Consider the following 26,887-nt stretch of genomic DNA (forward strand, 5'->3'; position numbering starts at 1 on the left):
TGAGTGAGCGAGTTACTGGCATGATCCCCGACCCCCTCCTTCTCAACGCTCCTGCCCTCCCCGCAACTTTACCCCTGGCCAGACTCCCCACGCGCTGTGAAAAGAACTCTCCCCCAATTGGTCCCTTGATCAAGTATTGTCATCCAATAAGATCACAACTGATTCAACTTGTCCCGGTGTGTTCCCGTTTTTCCCACCATCTCTCCACCTTCCTCCACAAAAGTGTAAGATTATACATGAAAACCGTTCTTGCCCAGTGCTGTTACTGGCTACCGTGCAACTGAAGATGATAATATTTTTGCTGGGAGTTTTTAAAAACAATGTTAGAGTGACGTCTAATTCAAGTGCAAAACAAATGAAAAGGAATTTTGAGTCTTTTGTGTTATTTTTCCTCACTGGTGTTTCTTCTGTCTCTTCTCAAAGGCAATGAGCTATGTCGCTGTATGATTTGACAGTTCCTCAGCAGAATAATCATTATGTAGGACAACAGCTCAGGCAGTTCTTGGTGACTGTTAATACAAGGGCATCTCAACCAAGGTCAAAATACATCTCACAATATTCGCAGAACATGCAAGATCTAATCAGCAGATCAGGCCTCATCCATTGAGACAGTAACAATTAACTTCTCTTTAAATCGCACCAGTAGTTTGCCCATGAATTTGATAACTTTGCTATTGGAAGAATGTTTTACAATTATAAATCACAAATCAGGAAAGTTTGTTCTTTTGATCAGTAATTCAAATCATTCCTAGTTAACAGCTGCTGTTAATCTGATGGCTCCTTGCATTGCAGGTAGATTTATTCTTTCCATTGATCTGTTTCTCCAGGTGTCCTCTGGTTGTCCATTGTGGCTGAAATCCTTTATATTCTCTTGCTGGTCATTGGTCTCAGCCTCATGTGTATAGAGGTCTGCCACTACACAAATGTGATTGATGGGTTAAAGCTGAACGCCTTTGCTGCTATCTTTACAGTTCTATCAGGTAATTGCTATTTGATTATTCTGTATTCATCCCTTGGTAGACAAAAGTTCAGTATATTTGTGATATGCTTTTGTGTTTTAACTTCTTTTTTTTAAATTTTTTTTTTTTTTAATAAATGTATTCAATTATTAAAAAATAATATTACACTACAATAAAACAAGCCAGAACCCACCACAATAATACAATACAAACATGTAATAAACTACTATACAACTATGATACAATCCTTATTGAGGATATGTGTTTTAACTTCTTTTTTTTTTTTTTTTTTTTTTTTTAATCAAAAATATTTATTCAAATATTAAAATTGTATTTACAATACAATAAAACAAAACACCACCATAATACAAGATCAACAAATATGCTAATCAACTGCTAAACAACTATATTACAATCCTTGTCAAGGATACATTCAACCCCCCTCGGTGCCCAGCGGTCGCGGAACTCCCTCAGGGTGCCCGTAGACAGGGCGTATTCCCTTTCCATCCGCACCCGGGCACGGACGTATCCCCGGAAAAGGGGCAGGCAGCCAGCTCGGGTAGAGCCCTCCACCGTCTGGCGCCGTGACTCGCGGATGGCCAGCTTGGCCAGGCCCAGGAGCAACCCAACCAGGACATCTTCAGCCCTACCCTCTCCCCTACGCACAGGGTGTCCAAAGATGAGGATGGTGGGTGAACAATGCAGCCAGAAGGCAAGGAGCAGCCCCTTTAGATATTCAAACAGTGGCTGCAGCCTCACACACTCCATGTACACGTGGTACACAGACTCTTCCAGCCCGCAGTGGCAGGCGGCTGGCGAGTCTGTGAACCGCGAGAGAAACAGGTTGCAGGGAACACCTCGGTGCAATACCCTCCACCCCAGGTCCCCAATGTAGAGGGGGAGAATCCCTGCGTAGAGGGACCCCCACCGGGGGCCCCCCTCGCGACCGGAAGGGAACACCAACCGCCACTTGGTGTCCGGACGGTGGACCAGGGCGAGGAAGTGCAGGGTGTGGAGGAGGAGCCTGTACAGGACACGCCTCCCTGCGTCTCGGAGGGAGACGAAGGGTGTCGAGGAAAGGCGGCTCAAATTGTGTGGGACCGGCTCCCGGGATGGATTACGGCGCCTTGGTCCGATGAGTACTTCCGGCTGAGCGGGGGCTTGCTCAACCACCAGTACTCCACACGTTTGAGCCCCCCGGTCACCCGATGGGGCGGGACAGGGACCGGCTGCTCTCAAGCCCGGGCCGTCACCCTCCGCCAGTGGAGGTGGGGCCTGGTCAACGGCAACCAGGTTCCAGACTCTCAACAAGTCCCTGTAGAAGCCAGGCATCCCCATCAGGACCGCACGGCTGACCCCCACCATCGGGATCCGCGTACCTCCTTGAAGGCAGCGGCTCCGTTGGAAAAAGTGCGTTGCCAGCACGTGCCACCTGGGAGGATGCCCTGAGTACAGGTATCTCTGCAAGGTCCTGAGGCGGAGAGCCGCCACCTTGGTGCGAATGCACACCAGCGACTGACCGCCCTCCTCGATCGGGAGACTCAGGACCGCTGCAGAGACCCAGTGCTTTCCGTTGCCCCAGAAGAAGTCCACCAACTTCTTCTGGATGATCCCAGCAAAAGTGGCTGATGGGACCAATGTGGTCAATCTGTACCAGAGCATGGAGGCCACGAGTTGGTTAATGACCAACACCCTGCCCCGGTACGAAAGCACTCTGAGGAGACCCGCCCAGCGCCCCAGCCGGGTGATGACTTTCACCTCCAGCTCCTGCCAGTTCGCCAGCCAGGTCTCCGCACCGGGACTCAGGTAGACTCCCAGGTAGAGGAGGTGTGTGGTACTCCACGTGAAAGACCTCATCTCCTCCGGGAGGGAGTCCACCTGCCAGGGACCCACCAAGAGTCCAGAACATTTCCCCCAGTTGATCCTTGCAGAGGAGGCTGCCGAGAAGACTCGTTGGCACTCATGCATCCTCTGCAGGTCGACGGGGTCGGTGACCATGAGGAGCACGTCATCGGCGTAGACCGAGAGGACCACCTCCATGACCGGCTCGCGTAGAACCATGCCCGTCAACTTCCTCCGAAGCAGACTAAGGAATGGCTCCACGCAGATGGCGTACAGTTGGCCAGACATGGGGCATCCCTGATGTACTCCTCTGTGGAAGGGAATGGGGGCCGTCAAGGATCCATTGACTTTCACGAGGCACTCTGCGGTGGCGTATAAAAGTCGGATCCGGGACACAAAGTGCGGTCCGAACCCAAACGCCCGCAGAGTCCTCAACAGATACTCGTGATCCACCCTGTCAAAAGCCTTCTCCTGGTCGAGGGAAAGAAAGGCAGTGGGTACACCGGTCTCCTGAGCCAGGTAGACCAGGTCCCGGACCAGATGGATATTGTCCTGGATGGACCGGCCTGGGACCGTGTAAGACTGGTCAGGGTGGATCACTTGAGCCAGCACTGGGCCCAGACGGTTTGCCATTGCCTTGGCGTGTTTTAACTTCTTGGAAGGTTGCACGACATAATGAGTGTGTTTCAAAACACAACCTCCAAAAGAACTTGTACAATTGAAACACAAGTATGGGATATATGTGATCAGGAACCGAGACATAAATTTAAATGTTCAATGCATAAACAGGAAGGTTGTGAGCTACCCAAGCAGCATATGATATGTAGCCTGATGCCCCTGTCCCACTTAGGAAACCTGAACGGAAACCTCTGGAGACTTTGCGCCCCACCCAAGGTTTCCGTGCGGTTCCCCAGAGGTTTTTTTCAGTCTCCCTACCTGCTTCCACTACCTGCAACCTCCGGCAACCACCTGCAACCTCCGGGAACTGCATGGAAACCTTGGGTGGGGCGCAAAGTCTCCAGAGGTTTCCGTTCAGGTTTCCTAAGTGGGACAGGGGCATTACTCTGACAATGGATGAGGCCCAGGACAGAAAGATCTGTGGGAAATGGGAAGGGTAGTCAAAATGATTAGCAGGCTTGACAGACCGAACACAAGTGATTGGCGAAACGGTTGCCTCGTCTCCATTTGTTCTGGCTTATGTAAAGAAGCGCACATCAGTAGCAGCGAATGCAGTAGGTGAGGTTAGAGGAGGTGCACATAAAAACCTGAAAGGGCTGCTGGATCCCTGGATGGACATGAGGGAGGAGGTATAGGGACAGGTGTTACATCTCCTGTGGTTACAATGCTTTGCTCTGCAACTACAGATGTACTTTCCCCTGTAACAGTTTTTGCTCGTAACTGCATACGTTCCCCTTACATTTGATCTCCCACATTGCAACACTTCACACCGGCTTAGATTGCATCACATCTTCCTTTTCTCTGCCCATTTCTGTAGCTGCCTCTCAAGTCAAGTCAAGTTTATTCGTCACATACACATACGAGATGGGCAGTGAAATGAAAAGTGGCAATGCTCGCGGACTTTGTGCAAAAAGACAAACAAACAAACAACCAAACAAACTACAAACATAATGGAACAGAATCACATATTCTTTTACATATTAAATATTGTGGGCGGAAGGAAAAAGGGAAAAAAACAGCAATTTTTAAAAAAAAGCAATAGAGTGGTTCAATAAAGTTAGTCCCTGGTGAGATAGGAGTTTACAGTCCTAATGGCCTCTGGGAAGAAACTCCTTCTCAACCTCTCCGTTCTCACAGCATGGCAACGGAGGCGTTTACCTGACCGTAGCAGCTGGAACAGTCCGTTGCAGGGGTGGAAGGGGTCTCCCATGATTTTATTGGCTCTGGAGTTGCACCTCCTGATGTATAGTTCCTGCAGCTCTCAGCTGGTCTATAGCTGGTCTGTATGCATTGACTGCCTTTCTCACTGTCAACTCCATCAATCTGTGATTTGCAAACTTACTAATCAACCCACCTACATTTGCTTCCAAGTTATTTATATATGTATATATATTACACAAATAGTAGAGGTCCCAGCACAGAACTCCATTGTCACAGACCTCCAGCCAGAATAAAATCCTTCCCCTTTAACTCTGTCTTTTATCAGTAGCCAGTTCTGAGTCCACTCGACCAAGTCACTGGGGATCCTGTGCATCTTAATCTTCTAGATCGGCCTGCCATTGGGGACCTCATCAAATGCCTTATTAAAACCCATGTTGACAACATCCACAGCTACAATTCTCATTGACCACTTTTGTCACTTCCTCAAGAAACTTGATCAAGTTATTACAGTTCGACCTGCTGTGTTCAAAGCCACGCTGTCTATCCCTAATTAATCTATTACTTCTGAATGCAAGTAAATCATATTCTAAAGAATCCTCTCTAGTTGCTTTCCTACCTGACATGACGATCATTGGAGGGCATTGAAATTGTGCCTAGTATGTAACAGATGTAACTGGATGTAAGAGAGTCTGAACTCAAATGAGTGAGCAGCTGAAATTATTTATATAATAGAGAGGTCAGTGTCTTCAAATTCTTGATACAACAGATCAAGCATTTGACCAGTGAGTCTAACATCTGTGCTCAGAAAGTTGCTCGAGTGTGTTCTGAGGTATAAGATATAGTATATGTACATTTAGATGGACAAGGGTTGTATACAGCACTGTTTTGTACGTGGGAGATTGTGTCTCAGATATCTGATTATGTTTTTGAAGATGTGACCAATAAGGTGGATGAGGGCTGAGCTGTAGATGTATATATGGAGTTTGTATATGGAAAATTAAGGCATTTGACAAGGTTCTGCATAGTAGGCTGCTCTAGAAAATTAGATTGCTTGCGATCCAAGGAGAGATAGCAGAATGGATTGAAAATTGGCTTCCTAGAAGGAAGCAGAGGGTGATGGTGGAAGGTTTGCTCCACGGAATGGAGGCCTGTGACAAGTGGTGTGCCTCAGGGTTTGGTGCTGGGGCCGTTACTGTGTGTCATCTATATCAATGATTTGGATGAGAACATACAAGGCACGATTAGCAAGTTTGCTGATGATACAAAAGTGGGTGGTTTTGCAGATAGTGAAGATGGTTGTGTAAAGATTGCAGCAGGGGTCTTAATCAGATGGGCAGCTGGCATGAGGATTGGTTAGAGACATAGAGTGATAAAGTGATAGTGTGGAAACAGGTGCTTTGACCCAACTTTCCCACACCGGCCAACAGGGGCCGCAAAGCGTTTTTGAAAGTGGGGGGCTGAGCGATCACTGATCACCGGCCTCGGGGGTACCTGATGAGGGAGCAGAGCGACCGAGCAGGGGAGGGTGTGGGAGGGGGACATTTTGAAATTTGATGTATTAAAATCATGTTTTAGTGCATTGTAGAAGTATGATTTCAATGTTTTTTGTTTGAAGTATTTTTAAGATAATGTAGGGCCTACATAAGAGATATGTGATTATTATTTTTGTTATTGCTCGACCGCCAAAAACTGCGGGATAATAATACAGGCCATTCCCCACCTCAAAAAATGAGGGGATATATCCCCCAACCCCCCCCCCCCCCCAATTAATGCCACTGTCCCACTTAGGAAACCTGAACGGAAACCTCTGGAGACTTTGCGCCCCACCCAAGGTTTCCGTGCGGTTGCCGGAGGTTGCAGGTGGTTGCCGGAGGTTGCAGGTAGTGGAAGAAGGTAGGGAGACTGACAAAAACGGAGACGAGATAACACTTTTTCTCACAGAGAATTGTGTGTCTGTGGAATTCTCAGCCTCAGAGGGCGGTGGAGGCCGGTTCTCTGGATACTTTCAAGAGAGAGCTAGATAGGGCTCTTGAAGATAGTGGAGTCAGGAGATATAGGGAGAAGGCAGGAATGGGGTGCTGATTGTGGATGATCAGCCATGATCACATTGAATGGCGATGCTGGCTCGAAGGGCCAAATGGCCTCCTCCTGCACCTATTGTCTATTGTCTATTGTCTTCCTTTGAAGCTTTGAGCTTTCCACTCTTTACATGACTAAACATTAATTTAACAAATTTAAATGGATCCCTATGAAATACTAACCTAACTTGCTCCGCTTGTTTCTCTTCCTCATGTGTTCTGCCCTCCTTAGTGTTGCTACCCGACTTCTTGCAAAACATTAATTCCCTCTCTCCCATCAATGGCAGCCTTTCTTCACTGCTTTCTTAACTGTCTCCTCTCCTTCACTAATCTCTCAATTTCTCTCTATTGTCTAGATCTAACCACTTATAGAACCTGGATCTTCTTTTTCTCAATAACTCATAGAAACATAGAAACATAGAAACATAGAAAATAGGTGCAGGAGTAGGTCATTCGGCCCTTCGAGCCTGCACCGTGATTCACTATGATCATGGCTGATCATCCAACTCAGTATCCTGTACCTGCCTTCTCTCCATACCCCTTGATCCCTTTAGCCACGAGGGCCACATCTAACTCCCTCTTAAATATAGCCAATGAACTGGCCTCAACTACCTTCTGTGGCAGAGAATTCCAGAGATTCACCACTCTCTGTGTAAAAAATGTTTTCCTCATCTCGGTCCTAAAAGATTTCCCCCTTATCCTTAAACTGTGACCCCTTGTTCTGGACTTCCCCAACATCGGGAACAATCTTCCTGCATCTAGCCTGTCCAACCCCTTAAGAATTTTGTAAGTTTCTATAAGATCCCCCCTCAATCTTCTAAATTCTAGCGAGTACAAGCCGAGTCTATCCAGTCTTTCTACATATGAAAGTCCTGATATCCCAGGAATCAGTCTGGTGAACCTTCTCTGTACTCCCTCTATGGCAAGAACTCCAAACCTGTCAGCACCGTACTGATAAATAATCTCTCCCTTCTTCTCAAATTTGTTTTCCACTATCCCTTTCTGACTCTAACACCTTTACCAAATCCATAGGAACGACAGTGCCCTCCATAATGTAAACACAACTGTAATTTCTACATGGTGCAACCAAAATGTATAAAAATGGCCTTTAATATAATCTGACAAGATGCACTTTAACCACGTGTGATTTACAAATCTCAAATTGTGGAGTATAAGGTCGAGGCAAATAAATAAATTATTGGTCTTTGTCCCAAACATTATGGAGGGCACTGTACACACACACATTCCTTCCGTTCATATGCGTTAGTCCATTTAAGATTAACCTCACCACCACCTCCATCCCCTCGTCAGTGCTTGTACCCTCCTCATCAGTGGCAGGGACATCGAGAAACTAGAAGTGAACTCTCTTCAATTTGTAGGTACACAAAAATGCTGGAGAAACTCAGTGGGTGCAGCAGCATCTATGGAGCGAAGGAAATAGGCAACGTTTCGGCAACGTTTCGGCAACGTTTCAGCTCCATAGATGCTGCTGCACCCGCTGAGTTTCTCCAGCATTTTTGTGTACCTTCGATTTTCCAGCATCTGCAGTTCCTTCTTAAACATCTCTTCAGTTTGTAATTGACGACAACATTACAACTCGCCAGTTACTTGGAAGTAATTTCACATATTTTCAGCACTAAGTCAGAAACAACAGCAGTGGCTTGAATCCTTGCATTTGCCTGTGTCAACGCTAGGAGGTCACATTGAGAATTAGATCCAGGTTTTTTTATTTGCATTAAGTGTAGCAAGGTTACGGATGGGCTGAATCCAAAATTCTGCCAGCTTTAATAATGGGAGATCATACGCACAGTGGCGGACGGGCCAGGGTGTCAGCTTGTCTGATGGCAAGTGGGCCCCTGATGAAGTGGCCCCCCTATATCAAGTGGACCCCTGATGAAGTGGGCCCCCTTTGTCTCCTGGCAACCAATATTTGCATACACATAGTTTGAACTCACACTGCCATCTCCTGTTGTGGGACTATAAAAGATCCAAATCACGCTAGTACTAACTTAGAGATATTACATTCTGAAAATCTTCTTGAATTTTTTGAAGAGGTTACTCGGGAAATTGATGAGGGTAAAGCAGTGGATGTTGTATATATGGACTTCAGTAAGGCCTTTGACAAGGTTCCTCATGGAAGGTTGGTTAAGAAGGTTCAATGGTTGGGTATTAATGGTGGAGTAGCAAGATGGATTCAACAGTGGCTGAATGGGAGATGCCAGAGAGTAATGGTGGATGGTTGTTTGTCAGGTTGGAGGCCGGTGACTAGTGGGGTGCCACAGGGATCTGTGTTGGGTCCACTGTTGTTTGTCATGTACATCAATGATCTGGATGATGGTGTGGTAAATTGGATTAGTAAGTATGCAGATGATACTAAGATAGGTGGGGTTGTGGATAATGAAGTAGATTTTCAAAGTCTACAGAGAGATTTATGCCAGTTGGAAGAGTGGACTGAAAGATGGCAGATGGAGTTTAATGCTGATAAGTGTGAGGTGCTACATCTTGGCAGGACAAATCAAAATAGGACGTACATGGTAAATTGTAGGGAATTGAAGAATGCAGGTGAACAGAGGGATCTGGGAATAACTGTGCACAGTTCCCTGAAAGTGGAATCTCATGTAGATAGGGTGGTAAAGAAAGCTTTTGGTGTGCTGGCCTTTATAAATCAGAGCATTGAGTATAGAAGTTGGGATGTAATGTTAAAATTGTACAAGGCATTGGTGAGGCCAATTCTGGAGTATGGGGTACAATTTTGGTCGCCTAATTATAGGAAGGATGTCAACAAAATAGAGCGAGTACAGAGAAGATTTACTAGAATGTTGCCTGGGTTTCAGCAACTAAGGTACAGAGAAAGGTTGAACAAGTTAGGGCTTTATTCTTTGGAGCGTAGAAGGTTAAGGGGGGACTTGATAGAGGTCTTTAAAATGATGAGAGGGATAGACAGAGTTGAAGTGGATAAGCTTTTCCCACTGAGAGTAGGGAAGATTCAAACAAGGGGACATGACTTGAGAATTAAGGGACAGAAGTTTAGGGGTAACATGAGGGGGAACTTCTTTACTCAGAGAGTGGTGGCTGTGTGGAATGAGCTTCCAGGGAAGGTGGTGGAGGCAGGTTCGAATTTATCATTTAAAAATAAATTGGATAGTTATATGGACGGGAAAGGAATGGAGGGTTACGGTCTGAGCGCAGGTATATGGGACTAGGGGAGAATACGCGTTCGGCACGGACTAGAAGGGTCGAGATGGCCTGTTTCCGTGCTGTAATTGTTACATGGTTATATGGTTATATGGAAAAGAACTGAATGTATGTGAAATAAACTGAAAATGCTGCATTAAAATATTAAGGCTGGAACTTGGAAAAAAGATTCACCCATTCCTTCACCTTTGCTTAATCCCCAATGTCCTTGTGACTTGGTGTTGCAGGTCTCCTGGGGATGGTAGCCCACATGATGTATACGACTGTGTTTCAGATGACTGTCAACCTTGGCCCTGAAGATTGGAGGCCGCAAACCTGGGATTACGGGTGGTCATACTGGTAAGTGGCATTGTACAAATCGCTGTATGTAAAATAATGCAATTCACATTAATCTGTTGTGCAGTTAGAATACAGCTGAATGTTAGCTGTTCTTATTATGTAGAATATGCACCATTGAAACACACCCGTGATCATGTCTGTACTTTAATGCTGACAAGAGCCTCTACCTATCCCTTTCTATCCCAACTTAGTGACCATTCATTGCTTTTCCTTCAGTTGTCCTTAACCTCCCCATTGTGGTTAACATAGAAACATAGAAACATAGAAAATAGGTGCAGGTGTAGGCCATTCGGCCCTTCGAGCCTGCACCGCCATTCAATATGATCATGGCTGATCATCCAACTCAGTATCCCGTACCTGCCTTCTCCCCATACCCCTGATACCTTTGCCACAAGGGCCACATCTAACTTCTTCTTAAATATAGCCAATGAACTGGCCTCAACTACCTTCTGTGGCAGAGAATTCCAGAGATTCACCACTCTCTGTGTGAAAAATGTTTTTCTCATCTCGGTCCTAAAAGATTTCCCCCTTATCCTTAAACTGTGCCCCCTTGTTCTGGACTTCCCCAACATCGGGAACAATCTTCCTGCATCTAGCCTGTCCAACCCCTTAAGAATTTTGTACGTTTCTATAAGATCCCCCCTCAATCTTCTAAATTCTAGCGAGTACAAGCCGAGTCTATCCAGTCTTTCTTCGTATGAAAGTCCTGCCATCCCAGGAATCAGTCTGGTGAACCTTCTCTGTACTCCCTCTATGGTAATGTTACACTTTCCAACCATTCACTTATAGCCTGTGATTTAATCCAATTTAATTCCAGTTTTAATCGATTTACTAATTATAAAGCATATTTTTCCTTCACATTTGGGAAATGTTCAAAAATGATAAATACTGCTCAATGATTATTGATATTTTATGGTAATTACCCACTCCCAACCAAACCATTCTTGTTCTTCAACCCCACGACAACAGGTACATCTAGGGCACATCCATGTGATTTCAGTATTTTTAAGACTGTGCAAGAATTTCTGGAGGTTATTGTTACAGTAATTCATGAGCTGGGAATGGTGGAGATTTTGTTCTAAATTTTATTCACAACTTCCTGCTGAGTCTCACTGCAGGTGGACAAAAATGCTGGAGAAACTCAGCGGGTGCAGCAGCATCTATGAAGCGAAGGAAATAGACAACGTTTCGGGCTGAAACCCTTCTCACTGCAGTCTGCCTCCACAGGGAATGTGCAGATGCAACTGATGATGCATTCAGTCAATAACGAAACTGGTGCTGACTGTTATTCCACACTTGACATTGCCCCAGTTATATTCCTGAAGCTGGCTTCCATTGAATTCTGCAAGAATTTGTTTACTGATTAGTTTATTTCCTTTAAATTAGAGCATGAAAGAGAGGAGATTGCCAAACAAGCTTTAACTTATGCAGTTCGGTAAATGCAAGAGATTGCTGCATTACTCAGACAGGTGAAAGACAGCTGTTGAGAAGCAAGCATAAACATTCAGGTTAGCTAGGGGTGTGTGTGCAAGAACGGCATGGATGTAATGGGTGCCTGGGCACAAGACGCAGAATTAGGCCATTTGGACCATCGTGTACTGTGCCATTCAAACATGGATGATCTATATTTCCCTCTCAACCCCATTCTCCTGCCATCTTCCCATAATCCCCAACACCCATACTAATCAAGAATCTGTCAATTCTTGCCTTAAAAATATGGCCTCCACAGCCATCTGCGGCAATAAATTGCACAAATTCACCACATTCAATACCTCCTCCTCTCCTTTCTGAAGGTACATCCTTTTATTCTGAAACTGTGGCTCTGGTCTGAGAATCTACCACTAGTGGACACATCCTCTCTATCCACGCCTTTCACTATTCGGTAAGTTTCAATGAGGGGACCCTTCATCCTTCTAAATTCCAGCATGTACAGGCCCTGTGCGCATCATAAAATGTTACACAATCATTCCTGGTATCATTCCCGAAAACCCCCTCTGGCCCCTGGTGGGGCCCAAAATTGCCCAGTTTATGTTAGTGGGTGGCACTGGTGACCAGTGCTTATTGAGCCTGCTGTACAATGGCAGGCAGTGGCGAGTGGAGTGCCGCAAGGCTCGGTGTTAGGGCCGCAACTGTTTACCATATATATTAACAATTTGGAAGAGGGAATTAGGAGCAACACTAGCAAGTTTGCGGATGACACAAAGCTGGGTGGCAGTGTGAACTGTGAAGAGGATGTTAGGAGGTTGCAGGGTGACCTGGACAGGTTGAGTGAGTGGGCAGATGCGTGGCAGATGCAGTATAATATAGATAAATGTGAGGTTATCTACTTGGGCGTCAAAAACAAAGGGGCAGATTATTATCTCAATGGGGTTAGGTTAGGTAAGGGGGAGGTGCAACAAGACCTGGGTGTCCTTGTACACCAGTCACTGAAAGTTGGCGTGCAGGTACAGCAGGCAGTGAAGAAAGCTAATGGAATGGTGGCCTTCATAACAAGAGGATTTCAGTATAGGAGTAAAGAGGTTCTTCTGCAGTTGTATAGGGCTCTGGTAAGATCACATCTGGAGTATTGTGTCCAGTTTTGGTCTCCGAATTTGAGGAAGGACATCCTTGTGATTGAGGCAGTGCAGCGTAGGTTCATGAGATTGATCCCTGGGATGGCGGGACTGTCATATGAGGAAAGATTGAAAAGTCTAGGCTTGTATTCACTGGAGTTTAGAAGGATGAGGGGGAATCTTATAGAAACATGTACAATTATAAAAGGACTGGTCAAGCTGGATGCAGGAAAAATGTTCCCAAATGTTAGTTGGAGGTTTTCTTTTATGTGGTGGGTTGGGGAGGGGAGGGGAAGGGGGAAACTTCATTTCCTAGTCCCTACCTGGTCGGAGAGGCAGCTTCCCTCTGAGCTGCTTCTTCACCCCTTCCTCGCAGCCTACCATCGGACTGGAGCGGCGTTTCCTGTCGGGACCGGTCGGCGGCGGTACAGCGCTGGGACACCATCACGGAGCGGGCGATGCCTTTTACGGGTCGCCGTGCAGTAAGCTCCGGACGCTGTGATCGCCGACTCCAACATCCGAGGAGCTGTGGCTGCGGGCGTCCAGCCGCGGGAGGGCGGCGCTGGATTTAAAACACCGCGGAGTCTGGGATTCGAGATCGGTCAGTGTCGGAGCTCCAACGATGGCCTGAGGACATCGGGTGCCGCGGTCTCCGGGGAGGAAGCGGCCGCTCCAGACATTCCAAGCCGCTGAGGAGTGTTCTCCCGACTCCGGAGTTCCACCTTCCCGGCAAGAGGGCCTGAAGCATCGGACTGGCCACAAATAGGCCCCGACCTCGGGTGGTCACAGAGGAAGAGGACGGAACGTTCTGGTGCCTTTCCCCACAGTGGAAAATGTTGAATCTGTTGTGGGGGGGACGGACGTTCATGTTGAATTCTATAATGTGTTGTGTCATTTTTATTTTATTTTTAATTTTTCTATGGATGTACGGAAACGTAGTTATTTTTTCTATGTCAAGCGCTTTGGTTTCAACGCGAGTTGATCTAAACGTGCTATATAAATATAATGTACTTACTTACTTACTTACTTTTTGGGGCCCATGGGCTCACAGTTATCCTGGTAGCTCCACAATCGATCTTCAACTGAAATGTACAGTCTAAGCCCATGGTGAGAGATGGGGTATGAACAGGCAAAGCCGATACTTGTCAATCACTACATTGCTGATCTGATCCATGCCGGGGTTTACTGTGCCATCTAGTGGAGTGCAGTCAGTTAAGCAACTTTGTGTTTGCAGGGCTTTCACTCTGCCCTCTAGTGGTATGCAGTCAGTGTTCACTACTTCATACAGTGGGGGTTGTTGGGATATGTGGGGACTGGTATGGGTTCTACTCCCTCACCCATCCAAATCAATCCTCGTTGTCTCTCTTCTATCAAATCAAAGCCAACCATTAGATCATGCAATCTTCGGTCACTTCTCCCTCTGTAATCAGCCTGCAGCTGATTCAGAACGATGCTGCTCGAGTCCTCTCTAAGTGGATCACATCACTCCAGTTTTGAGGTCTTTACACTGGCTTTCAGTCTGTCCAAGAAGTGATTTCAAAATATTGCTGTTGGTTTATAAAGCACTGAATGGTCTAGGGCCAAAATACATTTCTGATCATCTGCTACATCATGAACCATCCAGACCTCTGAGGTCGTCTGGGACACGTCTGCTTTCTGTCCCCAGAGTCTGAACTAAACATGGAGAAGCAGCGTATATTTTTATGCATCACATATATGTAACAAACTTCCAGGAAAATGCAGGTCTGCTCCAACTCTCAGTTCTTTTAAATCGGGGCTGAAGACATTTCTGACGCTGCCTTCAATTAAATTAAATACTTATTCATTTCTTACACTGCACTGTAACTTTTAGTCTTGTCCTATTCTATTTAGCTTGTTTTTATTTTCTATTCTTTTTAATGACTATTTTTAATTGCTTTTGATTGCTCTTTGATGTTTTGTGTAAAGCACTTTGAATTACCTTGTTGTTGGAATGTGCTATATAAATAAACTTGTTTGTTTATACACGGTTCAGTGTACCCCTAGTGACCACGATTCACTCCCTAATCTCATTTAACTCACCAGATAATTCTCAAAATTGTTTTGCTTTATCAGGGTACTTATCACATAAATTTATTAAAAGACTCCAGGGATCAGTTGGAGCATCTACACAGTTTACCATTTCGGCCAAAAATTCCCACACAACAAAATCAATTCCATGGCACAAGCTTTCCACGCAACAAAACTCACAGTTTCTTAAAACAACAAAAGTTAACAATGCAAGAACAGAATCATACTAACTCTAATACAAGTCTCTGATTTTAACACTTTAAATCAGAAGTATTCGACATTACCGCTTGAAATCCAAAGCAGAGTAATGTGAAAGCCGGCTGGAAGCCGTCACCACTTCAAATTTAAAGCAAAATCACACAAACTTAAGCAACTTTGAATTAGCGGAATTTCTTCTTCTTCTTAAGCTCTTTGCTCCTCTAGGGAGCGTGGGCCATTGACAAATGTCCTCCACCTCACTCGGTTGTTCGTAGTTCTTTCGAGATCTCCCCAGTTGAGTTCACTCTCAGCCACTTCTGTCAGCCCCGGACATCTCTTCTCCAGCTGTTCTTTTCCTTTTCCCTTGGGGGTTCCATTTCAGGGCTTGCCGGGTGATGTTTGTGGCAGGTTTCCTGAGGGTGTGTCCAATCCAACTACATTTTCTCCTTCGAATTTGTAAGTCAATGGGCTCCTGGCTTGTTCTTTTCCACAGGTCCACATTGCTTACTTTGTCTCTCCACCACATGTTAAATATTCTCCTAAGGCAGATGTTAATGAATGTTTGCAGCCTGTTTGTAGTGTGTTTATTGTTTTCCATGTCTCTGATCCATACAACATCACCTGTTACACATTTGAGTTAAAGATGCATATTTTGGTGTTGATTGAGATGTGTTTTGAGCTCCAGATGTTCGTGAGCATGTTAAACACCACCCTAGCCTTATTGATTCTACATTTTATGTCTGCCTCAGCCCCTTCAGTGATGTCCACAACACTGCCTAGGTATGTGAATGTTTCTGCCTCCCTAGAGCAGTGCTGTGCATAAGGATATGGTTGCTGGTTTTGGAGTGGATCCTCATCACCTGTTGTCTTTGCTGTATTGGGTGTAAGACCAAGTTTTGTTGCAGCTTGCGAGAGTCTGTCCGTCTTCCCCTGCATTTGTATCTGTGTGCGTGAATGGAGAGCTATGTCGGCTGCAAAGTCAAGATCATCTAGCTGCTCCCACATTGTCCACTGAATTCCATTTCATATCCCTTTTCAGTTGTTTCCATCATGATCCAGTCAATTGCCAGAAGGAATAAGAATGGTGACAATAGGCATCCCTGTTTGATACCCGTCCTGACACTAGAGCTCTGAGCGAGCTAGCCTGCAGGCAGTGGCGTAGCGTGGGGGGGGGGGGGGGGGGGGGGGGGGGGGCAGAGGGGCCGTTGCCCCGGGCGCTAAATATTTAGGGACGCAAAAAAATTGTTGGATAAAAAAAATTATAAAATGGCAAACAAATTTGTTCTAGAGGCACGCTGCACCTCTTTGTAATAAAATGTAACATTTTTTTGCCATTTTATAAAAAAAAATTATCCAACAATTTTTTTGCGCCCCTAAAAATGTATCCAACAATTTTAACCAACCAGCGATCTCTGCGCCGAGGCCGCTGCCGCTGTCGTCCACTGGGCCCGCGGTCGGGTCGAGTGGCCGCTGCCGCCGGAACGTGCCCCAGCTCCGAGTTCTGGTCGCGGCTGTCCCCCCTCCGAGGCCAGGCCGCCGCTGCCGCCGCCGTCCCAGCCGCTGCCGCTGTCCCAGCTCCGAGGCCAGGCCGCCGCTGCCGCTGTCAAAGCCGCCGCTGCCCAGCTCCAAGTTCTGGTCGCCACTGCCGCTGCCGCTGCCGCTGCTGCTGCCCCAGCTCCGAGGCCAGGCCGCCACTGCCACTGTCAAAGCCGCCGCTGCCGTTGCCCCAGCTCCGAGGCCGCCAGCTCCGCCATTAGGCCTCGGCGCAGGCGGAGACGGGGGATACGACAAAAGAAGTCGCATCCCCCAAAGGAAGAAACCAAAAACGTGTTCCCCACCCCCGCATACACAACATAATAAACCAAAAATCAACTAAACAGGACAAAAGAACAACACAAAAAAAGAAGAAAAAAACAGACAGACTGCAGGCGAGCCGCAGCTGCTAAGGCAGCGCCGCCATCTTTTTGTTAGGTTGAGAAAATAAATACAAAACTTGGATTTATAACAGCTCATGGGCCATGGCTAGCCGCTAATGAGGAGGCGCAATATTTTAAACTGCCCCGGCGCTCAAAACCCACCCTACGTCACTGCCTGCATGCATAACTTTGCATGAGGTTCCATCATACGAGTTCTTAATTAATTTTATGATCTTGGTGGGAATTCCATCGTGGTCCATTAGGTGCAATAGTGTTGGCCTGTCTAAGCTGTCAAACGCTTTCTCAAAGTCGATGAGGTTGATGTACATGGACGCGTCTCATTCAAGAGACCGCTCAATGATGATGCGTAATGTTGCCATTGGTCTGTGCATGAGCGATCCTTCCTGAATCCTGCTTGCTGGTCCCGTAGCCTCTTGTCTACAGCTTCCTGAAGATGGTCGAGGATGACCCGGTTGAGAATTTTACCGGCTACAGAAAGCAGGGTGATCGCTCGCTAATTGTCACATTTTCTTACGTCACCTTTTTTTTGGCAGTTTCATGATGTATCCCTCTGCCCATTCTATGGGTGACTTTTCCTCTTCACAAATTCTCCCAGAGGGTTAATGAGTCTATATCTACTTTCATGGCTTCAGGTGGAATCTAGTCAGGGCCAGCAGCCTTGCCAGTTTTCTGGTGCTTTATTTCTGATTTTGTTGATCTGTCACAGTTAATATGTAGTGGTGTCCTGGCTTTGGGAATGTGTGTCTGTACAACCGGTGGTGGCCTGTTTAGGACTTCTTCGAAATGTTCTACCCATCTGTCGAGCTTCGCCTCCTGGGTTAAAAGCAGATGACCATTCTTGTCTGTAATTGGTTTATTACTATGCGGATATGTCCCGGATATGCCTCTCCACCTGTGGTCTCTTGTCCCTTCCGATGTTCCTTCGCACTTCTTTGTGGCACCTGTTGTACTCCTTTTGGGCCCAAACCTTTTCAGCTCTTGTTCTAGAGTTGTTCATTTTCTCCTTTAACTTTCTCCTCTTGTGTTGAGGGTTTCTGGTCTTATCCAATCTTTGTGCTGTTGGGTCCTTCTCCCTAGGTTGAGTTTAAAGCAACTTTTAGGTGTTCCCACTCCTCATTTATTGCCCATCTTTCCTTCCTCCTCTGCTGTGCCCCTGTGTTTTCCCTTGAGAGGGCATCCTTGAACTCCATCACCACTTGGAGTAATACTGAGGTATTCAATGTTGTATTTAGCTCTTTGGCTTTAGGCCTGGTGGTGTCTCTTCAGCCTTAGCTTGAGTGTCCCTACCAGGAGGTGGTGGTCTGAAGCTGTGACTGCTCCGCTTCTTGTTCTGATATCTTCCATGGACCTTCTGAACTTTTTACAGATAAAAATGTGGTCAATTTGATTTTCTGTGACATGATCTGATGACACCCAAGTTGTTTTGTAGATTGTTTTATGAGGGAATACACCCCCCCCCCCCCAATCACTAGGTTATTGTTAACACAGGTCTCAGCGAGCATCTCGCCATTTTCATTCATTTTCCCCACTCCATGCTTTTCCATTACTGCCTCATATCCTTCGTTGTAGCCTCCAACCTTAACGTTGATGTCACCCATCAGGATAATGAGGTCTCTGCCTCCAATACTACCAAGTAGGTGGTTCAAGCTGTCATAGAACCTGCCTTTGACCTTGTCCTCTGCATCATTGGTGGGTGCATAACATTGGATTACGTGGGCGTCCACTCTCTTGTTGGATTTGAAGGTTGCAGAGATGAGGTGAGAGTTGATGGGTTCCCATGCCGTTAAAGCCTTTCTAGTGTCCTTCGTAATCATGATGGCCACTCCCTCTATATGTTTCTCTCCCTCCTCTTCCTGTCCAGAGTAGATAATGGACTGCCCGCTCAAGACCAATTTGATCTCCCCTGACTGTGTCCATCTTCTTACTATGAGATTGGAGCACACCATTTTGTTGGCAATTGTGGCAGCCTTGTCAGCCTGGAACATGGTTGGGATGTTCCATGTCCCCACAAGGATGGATTTATTTGGCGTCAGTAGGCGTGTCAGCTTGGCAGTGCCATTGCGGGTTTGGCTGGGAAGCGTCATGTTCCCCATCGCTGGGGCACCTTCTTCAACCAAGCGTATCATTTGGTTTTCATTCGTCAAAGTTTCTGTAACTCACACTTTTTTCCAGGGTGGGGTAGTTAACAACACGCCCAACCCCCAACCTGGAGGACCAGGGACTGCTGCATCTGCCTCCTCACCCGAGACCAGTCCGGTTTGGTTGAACCTGCCAGGGATATGAAACCCCATCCAGCATAGCTCTCAGGATCACTGGAGTACACGAGCCTCTCCTCCACGGCAAGTCCAGGAGACGTTAGCGGAATTTAGAGCAGAAAACTTTGGATCACAGAGTCCTGGAATATCACAGACGCTTCTTCCCAACATTATTACACATTTTACTCAGTGCAGTTTTTCAAAGTAATTCATCAATCTTATTTTAGTCCCGACTTTCGACCTCAGTGCCAATTTTTGAACTAAGTTGCCAATTTTGTTTTTACCTCAGCCCAGAAACTCTTCAATACTGAATTTTCCAATTCTCCCCCAGCTGAATTCCTCTCTCAATCAGTATTCTTCAGACTGCTAACAATAATCAATCTCATAGGGAGCCACTCAGAGTGCAGCGAATGGCTCTGACCTGCCAGTGAGTGACCATACCATCTAAAAATTTAAAAGGCGTCCTCTGCCTTAAACAAAGTACTGAGACATTTCCCCTTTCTTGACTGGGAAAAACACTTCAACTGACTCTCAGAAAACTCTCAAGGAAGAAGGGAAGATGGACAGTAACAGCGTAGCTAGGTGAGAAAGATACCAGTGGAAGAAAGATAGAGGCACTGGGGAAAGAAACAATAAGCTTATTGGGCAGGAATGGGAGTGGGGAATGAAGATACTGTATTAATGTTCAAGAAGGAACTGCAGATGCTGGAAAATCGAAGGTAGACAAAAATGCTGGAGAAACTCAGCGGGTGCGGCAGCATCTATGGAGCAAAGGAAATAGGCGACATTTCTGACCGAAACCCATCTTCAGTTTTGTGCCTGCAGGACAGTAGGCCAGCAAGGGACTGCCTGGGGAATGAGGTATAAAAAACGCAACTGGGCAACAAGGAAATGGCAGAAGAGTTGAACAGATACTTCGGATCTGTCTTCACTAAGAAAGGCACAAACAATCTCCCAGAAGTACTGGAGGACAGAGGATCTAAGGGGGTAGGGGAACTGAAAGAAATTTTCATTAGGCGAGAAATAGTATTGGGTAGGCTAATGGGACTGAAGGATGATAAATCCCCTTGACCTGATGGTCTGCATCCCAGGGTCCTCAGGGAGGTGGCTCTAGAAATAGTGATCATTTTCCAATGTTCAATAGATTCAGGATCAGTTCCTGTGGATTGAAGGATAGCTAATGTTATTCCACTTTTCAAGAAAGGAGCGAGAGAGAAAATGGGGAATTACAGACCAGTTAGCCTGATTCGGTGGTGGGAAAGATGCTGGAGTCAATTATTTAAGAGGTAATAATGGGGCATTTGGATAGCAGTAGAAGGATTAGTCCAAGTCAACATGGATTTATGAAAGGGAAATCATGCTTGACTAATCTTCTGGAATTTCTTGAGGATGTGACAAGTAAAATGGATGATGGGATGCCAGTGGATGTAGTGTATCTAGACTTTCAGAAAGCCTTTGATAAGGTCCCGCACGGGAGACTGGTGACTAAAATTAGAGCACATGGTATTGGGGGTAGGGTGTTGACATGGATAGAAAATTGGTTGGCAGACCGGTAACAAAGAGTAGGAGTGAACGGGTCATTTTCAGAATGGCAGGCAGTGGCGAGTGGAGTGCCGCAAGGCTCGGTGTTGGGGCCGCAACTGTTTACCATATAAATTAATGATTTGGAAGAGGGAATTAGGAGCAACAGTAGCTAGTTTGTGGATGACACAAAGCTGGGTTACAGTGTGAACTGAGAAGAGGATGTTAAGAGATTGCAGGATGACCTGGACAAGTTGAGTGAGTGGGCAGAAGCGTGGCAGATGCAGTATAATATAGATAAATGTGAGGTTATCCACTTTGGCGGCAAAAATAAGAGGGCAGATTATTATCTCAATGGCGTTAGGTTAGGTAAGGGGGAGGTGCAGCGAGACCTGGGTGTCTTTTTACACCGGTCACTGAAAGTTGGCGTGCAGGTACAGCAGGCAGTGAAGAAAGCTAATGGAATGTTGGCCTTCATAACAAGAGGATTTCAGTATAGGAGTAAAGAGGTTCTTCTGCAGTTGTATAGGGCTCTGGTGAGACCACATCTGGAGTATTGCATAAAGTTTTGGTCTCCTAATTTGAGGAAGGACATCCTTGTCATTGAGGCAGTGCAGCGTAGGTTCACGCGATTGATCCCTGGGATGGCGGGACTGTCATATGAGGAAAGATTGAAAAGACTAGGCTTGTATTCACTGGGGTTTAGAAGGATGAGGGGGTATCCTATAGAAACATATACAATTATAAAAGGACTGGACAAGCTAGGTGCAGGAAAAATGTTCCCAATGTTGGGCGAGTCCAGAACCAGGGGCCACAGTCTTAGAATAAAGGGGAGGTCATTTAAGACTGAGGTGAGAAAAAACTTTTTCACCCAGAGAGTTGTGACTTTATGGAATTCCCTGCAACAGAGGGCAGTGGAGGCCAAGTCACTGGAAGGATTTAAGAGAGTTAGATAGAGCTCTAGGGGCTAGTGGAGTCAAGGGATATGGGGAGAAGGCAGGCATGGGTTATTGATAGGGGACGATCAGCCATGATCACAATGAATGGCGGTGCTGGCTCGAAGGGACGAATGGCCTCCTCTTGCACCTATTTTCTATGTTTCTATATTTCGAACGCAGATCTCTGAGAGCAGGAGGAAAACAACGGAAGGTAATGTAGCTCCGCAGGGAAAGGGTAACCAAACGGAAATAATTAATACTGTCCTACCCTTTAGAAATACCTAAAAATCACCCAGCAATCCCCACTCCCTAGCAACCGACACCATTGTTAAAATGAGAAAGAAAAGAGCCTGCCCTAGTGCCTCATCCTATAACACTGCATTTCGTTGTCTCTGTACTGTGGATAACAAGGGAAATCAGGGATAGTATCAAAGCGAAGGATGATGCGTACAAATTAGCCAGAAAAATTAGCCAGAAAAAGCAGCATACTGGGAGAAATTCAGAGACCAGCAGAGGAGGACAAAGGGCTTAATTAGGAAAGGAAAAATAGATTATGAAAGAAAACTGGCAGGGAACATAAAAACTGACTGCAAAAGTTTTTATAGATATGTGAAAAGAAAGAGATTAGTTAAAACAAATGTAGGTCCCTTGCAGTCAGAAACAGGTGAGTTGATCATGGGGAACAAGGATATGGCGGACCATTTGAATAACTACTTTGGTTCCGTCTTCACTAAGGAAGACATAAATAATCTGCCGGAAATAGCAGGGGACCGCGGGTCAAAGGAGTTGGAGGAATTGAGTGAAATCCAGGTTAGCCGGGAAGTGGTGTTGGGTAAATTGAATGGATTAAAGGCCGATAAATCCCCAGGGCCAGATAGGCTGCATCCCAGAGTACTTAAGGAAGTAGCTCCAGAAATAGTGGATGCATTAGTAATAATCTTTCAAAACTCTTTAGATTCTGGAGTAGTTCCTGAGGATTGGCGGGTAGCAAACGTAACCCCACTTTTTAAGAAGGGAGGGAGAGAGAAAACGGGGAATTACAGACCAGTTAGTCTAACATCGGTAGTGGGGAAACTTCTAGTCAGTTATTAAAGATGGGATAGCAGCACATTTGGAAAGTGGTGAAATCATTGGACAAAGTCAGCATGGATTTACAAAAGGTAAATCATGTCTGACGAATCTTATAGAATTCTTCGAGGATGTAACTAGTAGCGTGGATAGGGGAGAACCAGTGGATGTGGTGTATCTGGACTTCCAGAAGGCTTTCAACAAGGTCCCACATAAGAGATTAGTATACAAACTTAAAGCACACGGCATTGGGGGTTCAGTATTGATGTGGATAGAGAACTGGCTGGCAAACAGGAAGCAAAGAGTAGGAGTAAACGGGTCCTTTTCACAATGGCAGGCAGTGACTAGTGGGGTACCGCAAGGCTCAGTGCTGGGACCCCAGCTATTTACAATATATATTAATGATCTGGATGAGGGAATTGAAGGCAATATCTCCAAGTTTGCGAATGACACTAAGCTGGGGGGCAGTGTTAGATGTGAGGAGGATGCTAGGAGACTGCAAGGTGACTTGGATAGGCTGGGTGAGTGGGCAAATGTTTGGCTGATGCAGTATAATGTGGATAAATGTGAGGTTGTCCATTTTGGTGGCAAAAACAGGAAAGCAGACTATTATCTAAATGGTGGCCGACTAGGAAAAGGGGAGATGCAGCGAGACCTGGGTGTCATGGTACACCAGTCATTGAAAGTAGGCATGCAGGTGCAGCAGGCAGTGAAGAAAGCGAATGGTATGTTAGCTTTCATAGCAAAAGAATTTGAGTATAGGAGCAGGGAGGTTCTACTGCAGTTGTACAGGGTCTTGGTGAGACCACACCTGGAGTATTGCGTACAGTTTTGGTCTCCAAATCTGAGGAAGGACATTATTGCCATAGAGGGAGTGCAGAGAAGGTTCACCAGACTGATTCCTGGGATGTCAGGACTGTCTTATGAAGAAAGACTGGATAGACTTGGTTTATACTCTCTAGAATTTAGGAGATTGAGAGGGGATCTTATAGAAACTTACAAAATTCTTAAGGGGTTGGACAGGCTAGATGCAGGAAGATTGCTCCCGATGTTGGGGAAGTCCAGGACAAGGGGTCACAGCTTAAGGATAAGGGGGAAATCCTTTAAAACCGAGATGAGAAGAACTTTTTTCACATAGAGAGTGGTGAATCTCTGGAACTCTCTGCCACAGAGGGTAGTCGAGGCCAGTTCATTGGCTATATTTAAGAGGGAGTTAGATGTGGCCCTTGTGGCTAAGGGGATCAGGGGGTATGGAGAGAAGGCAGGTACGGGATACTGAGTTGGATGATCAGCCATGATCATATTGAATGGCGGTGCAGGCTCGAAGGGCCGAATGGCCTACTCCTGCACCTAATTTCTATGTTTCTATGTTTCTATTACTGTACACTGCACAATGACAATAAAGTTTGAATCTGAATCTGAATCTGAATCTGAACACCTAGCTACTAGAACGATAAATGGAAAGACATTAGAAAGGAGGATGAGAGACATTTTAAAAACTTTCGAAGGGGAATAACATCAATGCCCTGCGATGACTTTTGGGACAGTCCTTACTCTGAAGAATTGTTTTTGAAGACATTATTTTGAAGAAATTAATTCTCTGTGGTTTGGGGCAGAACACTTGAATAGCATTTAAATTATGGGGTTTAGAACTAAATTTATAAATTCTGAGGTACACAAAAATGGTGGAGAAACTCAGCAGGTGCAGCAGCATCTATGGAGCGAAGGAAATAGGCAACGTTTCGGGACGAAACGTTGCCTATTTCCTTCGCTCCATAGATGCTGCTGCACCCGCTGATTTGCTCCACCATTTTTGTGTACCTTCGATTTTCCAGCATCTGCAGTTCCTTCTTAAACATTATAAATTCTGAATTCGGTCTCGAAATTGGGTGGTGGTGAATTGGGGAGACTTTAAAAAAAAATTTGAATTTGTAATGGACTTGGGGAGTCTGGCTTTGGACTAATTGGGGTTTTGATAGTTAATTGACTTCGTTATTATTTCGTCCTCAGAAAAGCAGACAAGGATGGAAAGGATTGTTCAAAGGGATCCAAGAAGGATGGAATTGGAAGAAATTGATCACGAGGCTCAAGGTCGATCTTCTGGAGAACTTCTGGAGTGTCTCTGTCTGCGCGAGGCCTAGAGGGCTTGAGCAGACAGACGCAGGGATCGAATCCGCGGTGGGGATAGGCACAGTGTTTGATCTGTGACGCGCCTTTGGTAAAATAAAATTGAGTTACTTCAAGTGCTTGATTTAGTGTGTTTTTACTGAAACTAGACTGGGGGGGGATGCTCAGAAACGAGCAATTATCACAAACCACCAGGCCATGGGGATTTATCAGCCTTCAGTTCCATCAGTCTACCCAACACCATTTCCTGTCTAATGTTAATTTCTTCAGTTCCTCCGTCACTCTAGATCCTCTGGCCACTAGTACATCCAGGAGGTACACAAAATTGCTGGGGAAACTCAGCGGGTGCAGCAGCATCTATGGAGCGAAGGAAATAGGCGAGGTTTCGGGCCGAAACTGAAGAAGGGTTTCGGCCCGAAACGTCGCCTATTTCCTTCGCTCCATAGATGCTGCTGCACCCGCTGAGTTTCCCCAGCAATTTTGTGTACCTTCGATATTCCAGCATCTGCAGTTCCTTTTTGAACACAGTACATCCAGGAGATTGTTTGTGTCTTCCTTAGCAAAGATGGATCCAAAGTGCCTGTGCAACTCATCTGCCATTTCCTTGTTCCGTATAATAAATTCACCTGTTTCAGTCCTCATGGATCCAACTTTGGTCTTAACTAATTGTTTCCTCTTCACATTTCCTGAAATGAATGTAGTGAGATTTCCTGAAATGAATGTTTGGTCTCGTCCTAAGAAATTGAGGGGGGGACGTGATCGTGGATGGAACCAGTGACCAACCTATTAGCTTTTAAGATTGTTATGAATAAAGACGGGGCAGGCCCGTGACATACAATTCTAAATTGTGGCAAGGCCAACTTTGAGGATGTTAATGTAGGTTGGTTACCTCACACCTAACCAATAGTAGTGCTTTATTAGTAGAAGCACCGCCTAGCATGCAGTTCATAGTATCAGAATTCAGCTCCTGCTGTTAGTCGAATAGCTGCTACGCTTGCCTTAACAACATGCTGAAGTGTACTGTCAGCTAACTTTAATAAATAATGTTGTACCATGTCGTGCGAGTGACTGACTCATTTACACAGTGACAAAATGCGAGACGAGTTGCTCCGGGACACAGAATTGACTTTGGACTGAGCTGAACATGCTTGCAGAATCGCTGAACTCACTGCTTCCCACACAAGGTCTTTGGGCTCTGGGCCATAATCCCAGTTCAATGTTCATGCTACCGACTCCTTCATTACCAAGAACTGGTCCTGTTCAGAGGGCTGTTGTTTGCAGGTTTCTGTTGGTGTGGCGTTAGGCTGTTGCAGATAGCGCAGACTTTGACTTTATCGCGTATATACTTGGTCATACCAGGCCAGTAAAACTTGCTCAGCGCTTGCCGTAGAGTTGCTTCCACACCGCGGTGAACCCTGTGGACAGCATCAAAGTACTCATCAGAGAACAGCTGGGATAACTACTTTGTGACCCTTGATTATAATCCCGTCCTGTTTGTCGCGAACTAGATAGTATGGGCGAATCACAAGTGGGGTACTGTGTTGTTTATCTGGCCAGCCACGCCGGGTGACAGGACTGTAATTGTAGAGTCACATCAGCAGCCGTGTGCTATGCCAGGCTGCTTAGGCATTCAGTGGGAACATACGCTTGCAAAGATAGACACTGGTGCGAAATGTAATGTCATGTCTTTATCTGAATTTAAACAAATACATAATACTAAATGTGTTGAAAGCACTTTGGCTACGTTACAAGCCTATGGGGGAGAGGGACTGCTCCTATTTGGAGAAACTGAATTAAACTGCAATGTGGAGTCACAGGCTCACAAACTAATTTTTTTAATTGGTCAGGGGGATTCTGCAATCCTGCTTGGCATCAATGCATGCCAGGACCTAGGCCTGGTCTCCTTTGGGCCTGCTGTCCATCAAATCTCTCCAACTGGAGGCGTGGGTTCGAATCCCACTTCTGACACCATGAAAATGAGTCAGTCGCT

General features: G+C 45.9%; 1 protein-coding gene across 1 annotated transcript in view; it reads left to right on the top strand.

Annotated features, from left to right (window-relative positions):
• gsg1l2 (GSG1 like 2) overlaps positions 1–26,887 on the top strand; it is a 45,555-nt gene that overhangs the window by 14,346 nt on the left and 4,322 nt on the right. The window contains exons 3-4 of the mRNA XM_033044106.1: positions 828–980; positions 10,141–10,252. Coding sequence (XP_032899997.1) covers positions 828–980; positions 10,141–10,252 — 265 coding nt within the window. The remainder of the gene's footprint in view (positions 1–827; positions 981–10,140; positions 10,253–26,887) is intronic.

The sequence above is a fragment of the Amblyraja radiata genome, chromosome 26 (assembly GCF_010909765.2).
Source record: "Amblyraja radiata isolate CabotCenter1 chromosome 26, sAmbRad1.1.pri, whole genome shotgun sequence".
In the NCBI taxonomy this organism is placed as follows: Eukaryota; Metazoa; Chordata; class Chondrichthyes; order Rajiformes; family Rajidae; genus Amblyraja; species Amblyraja radiata.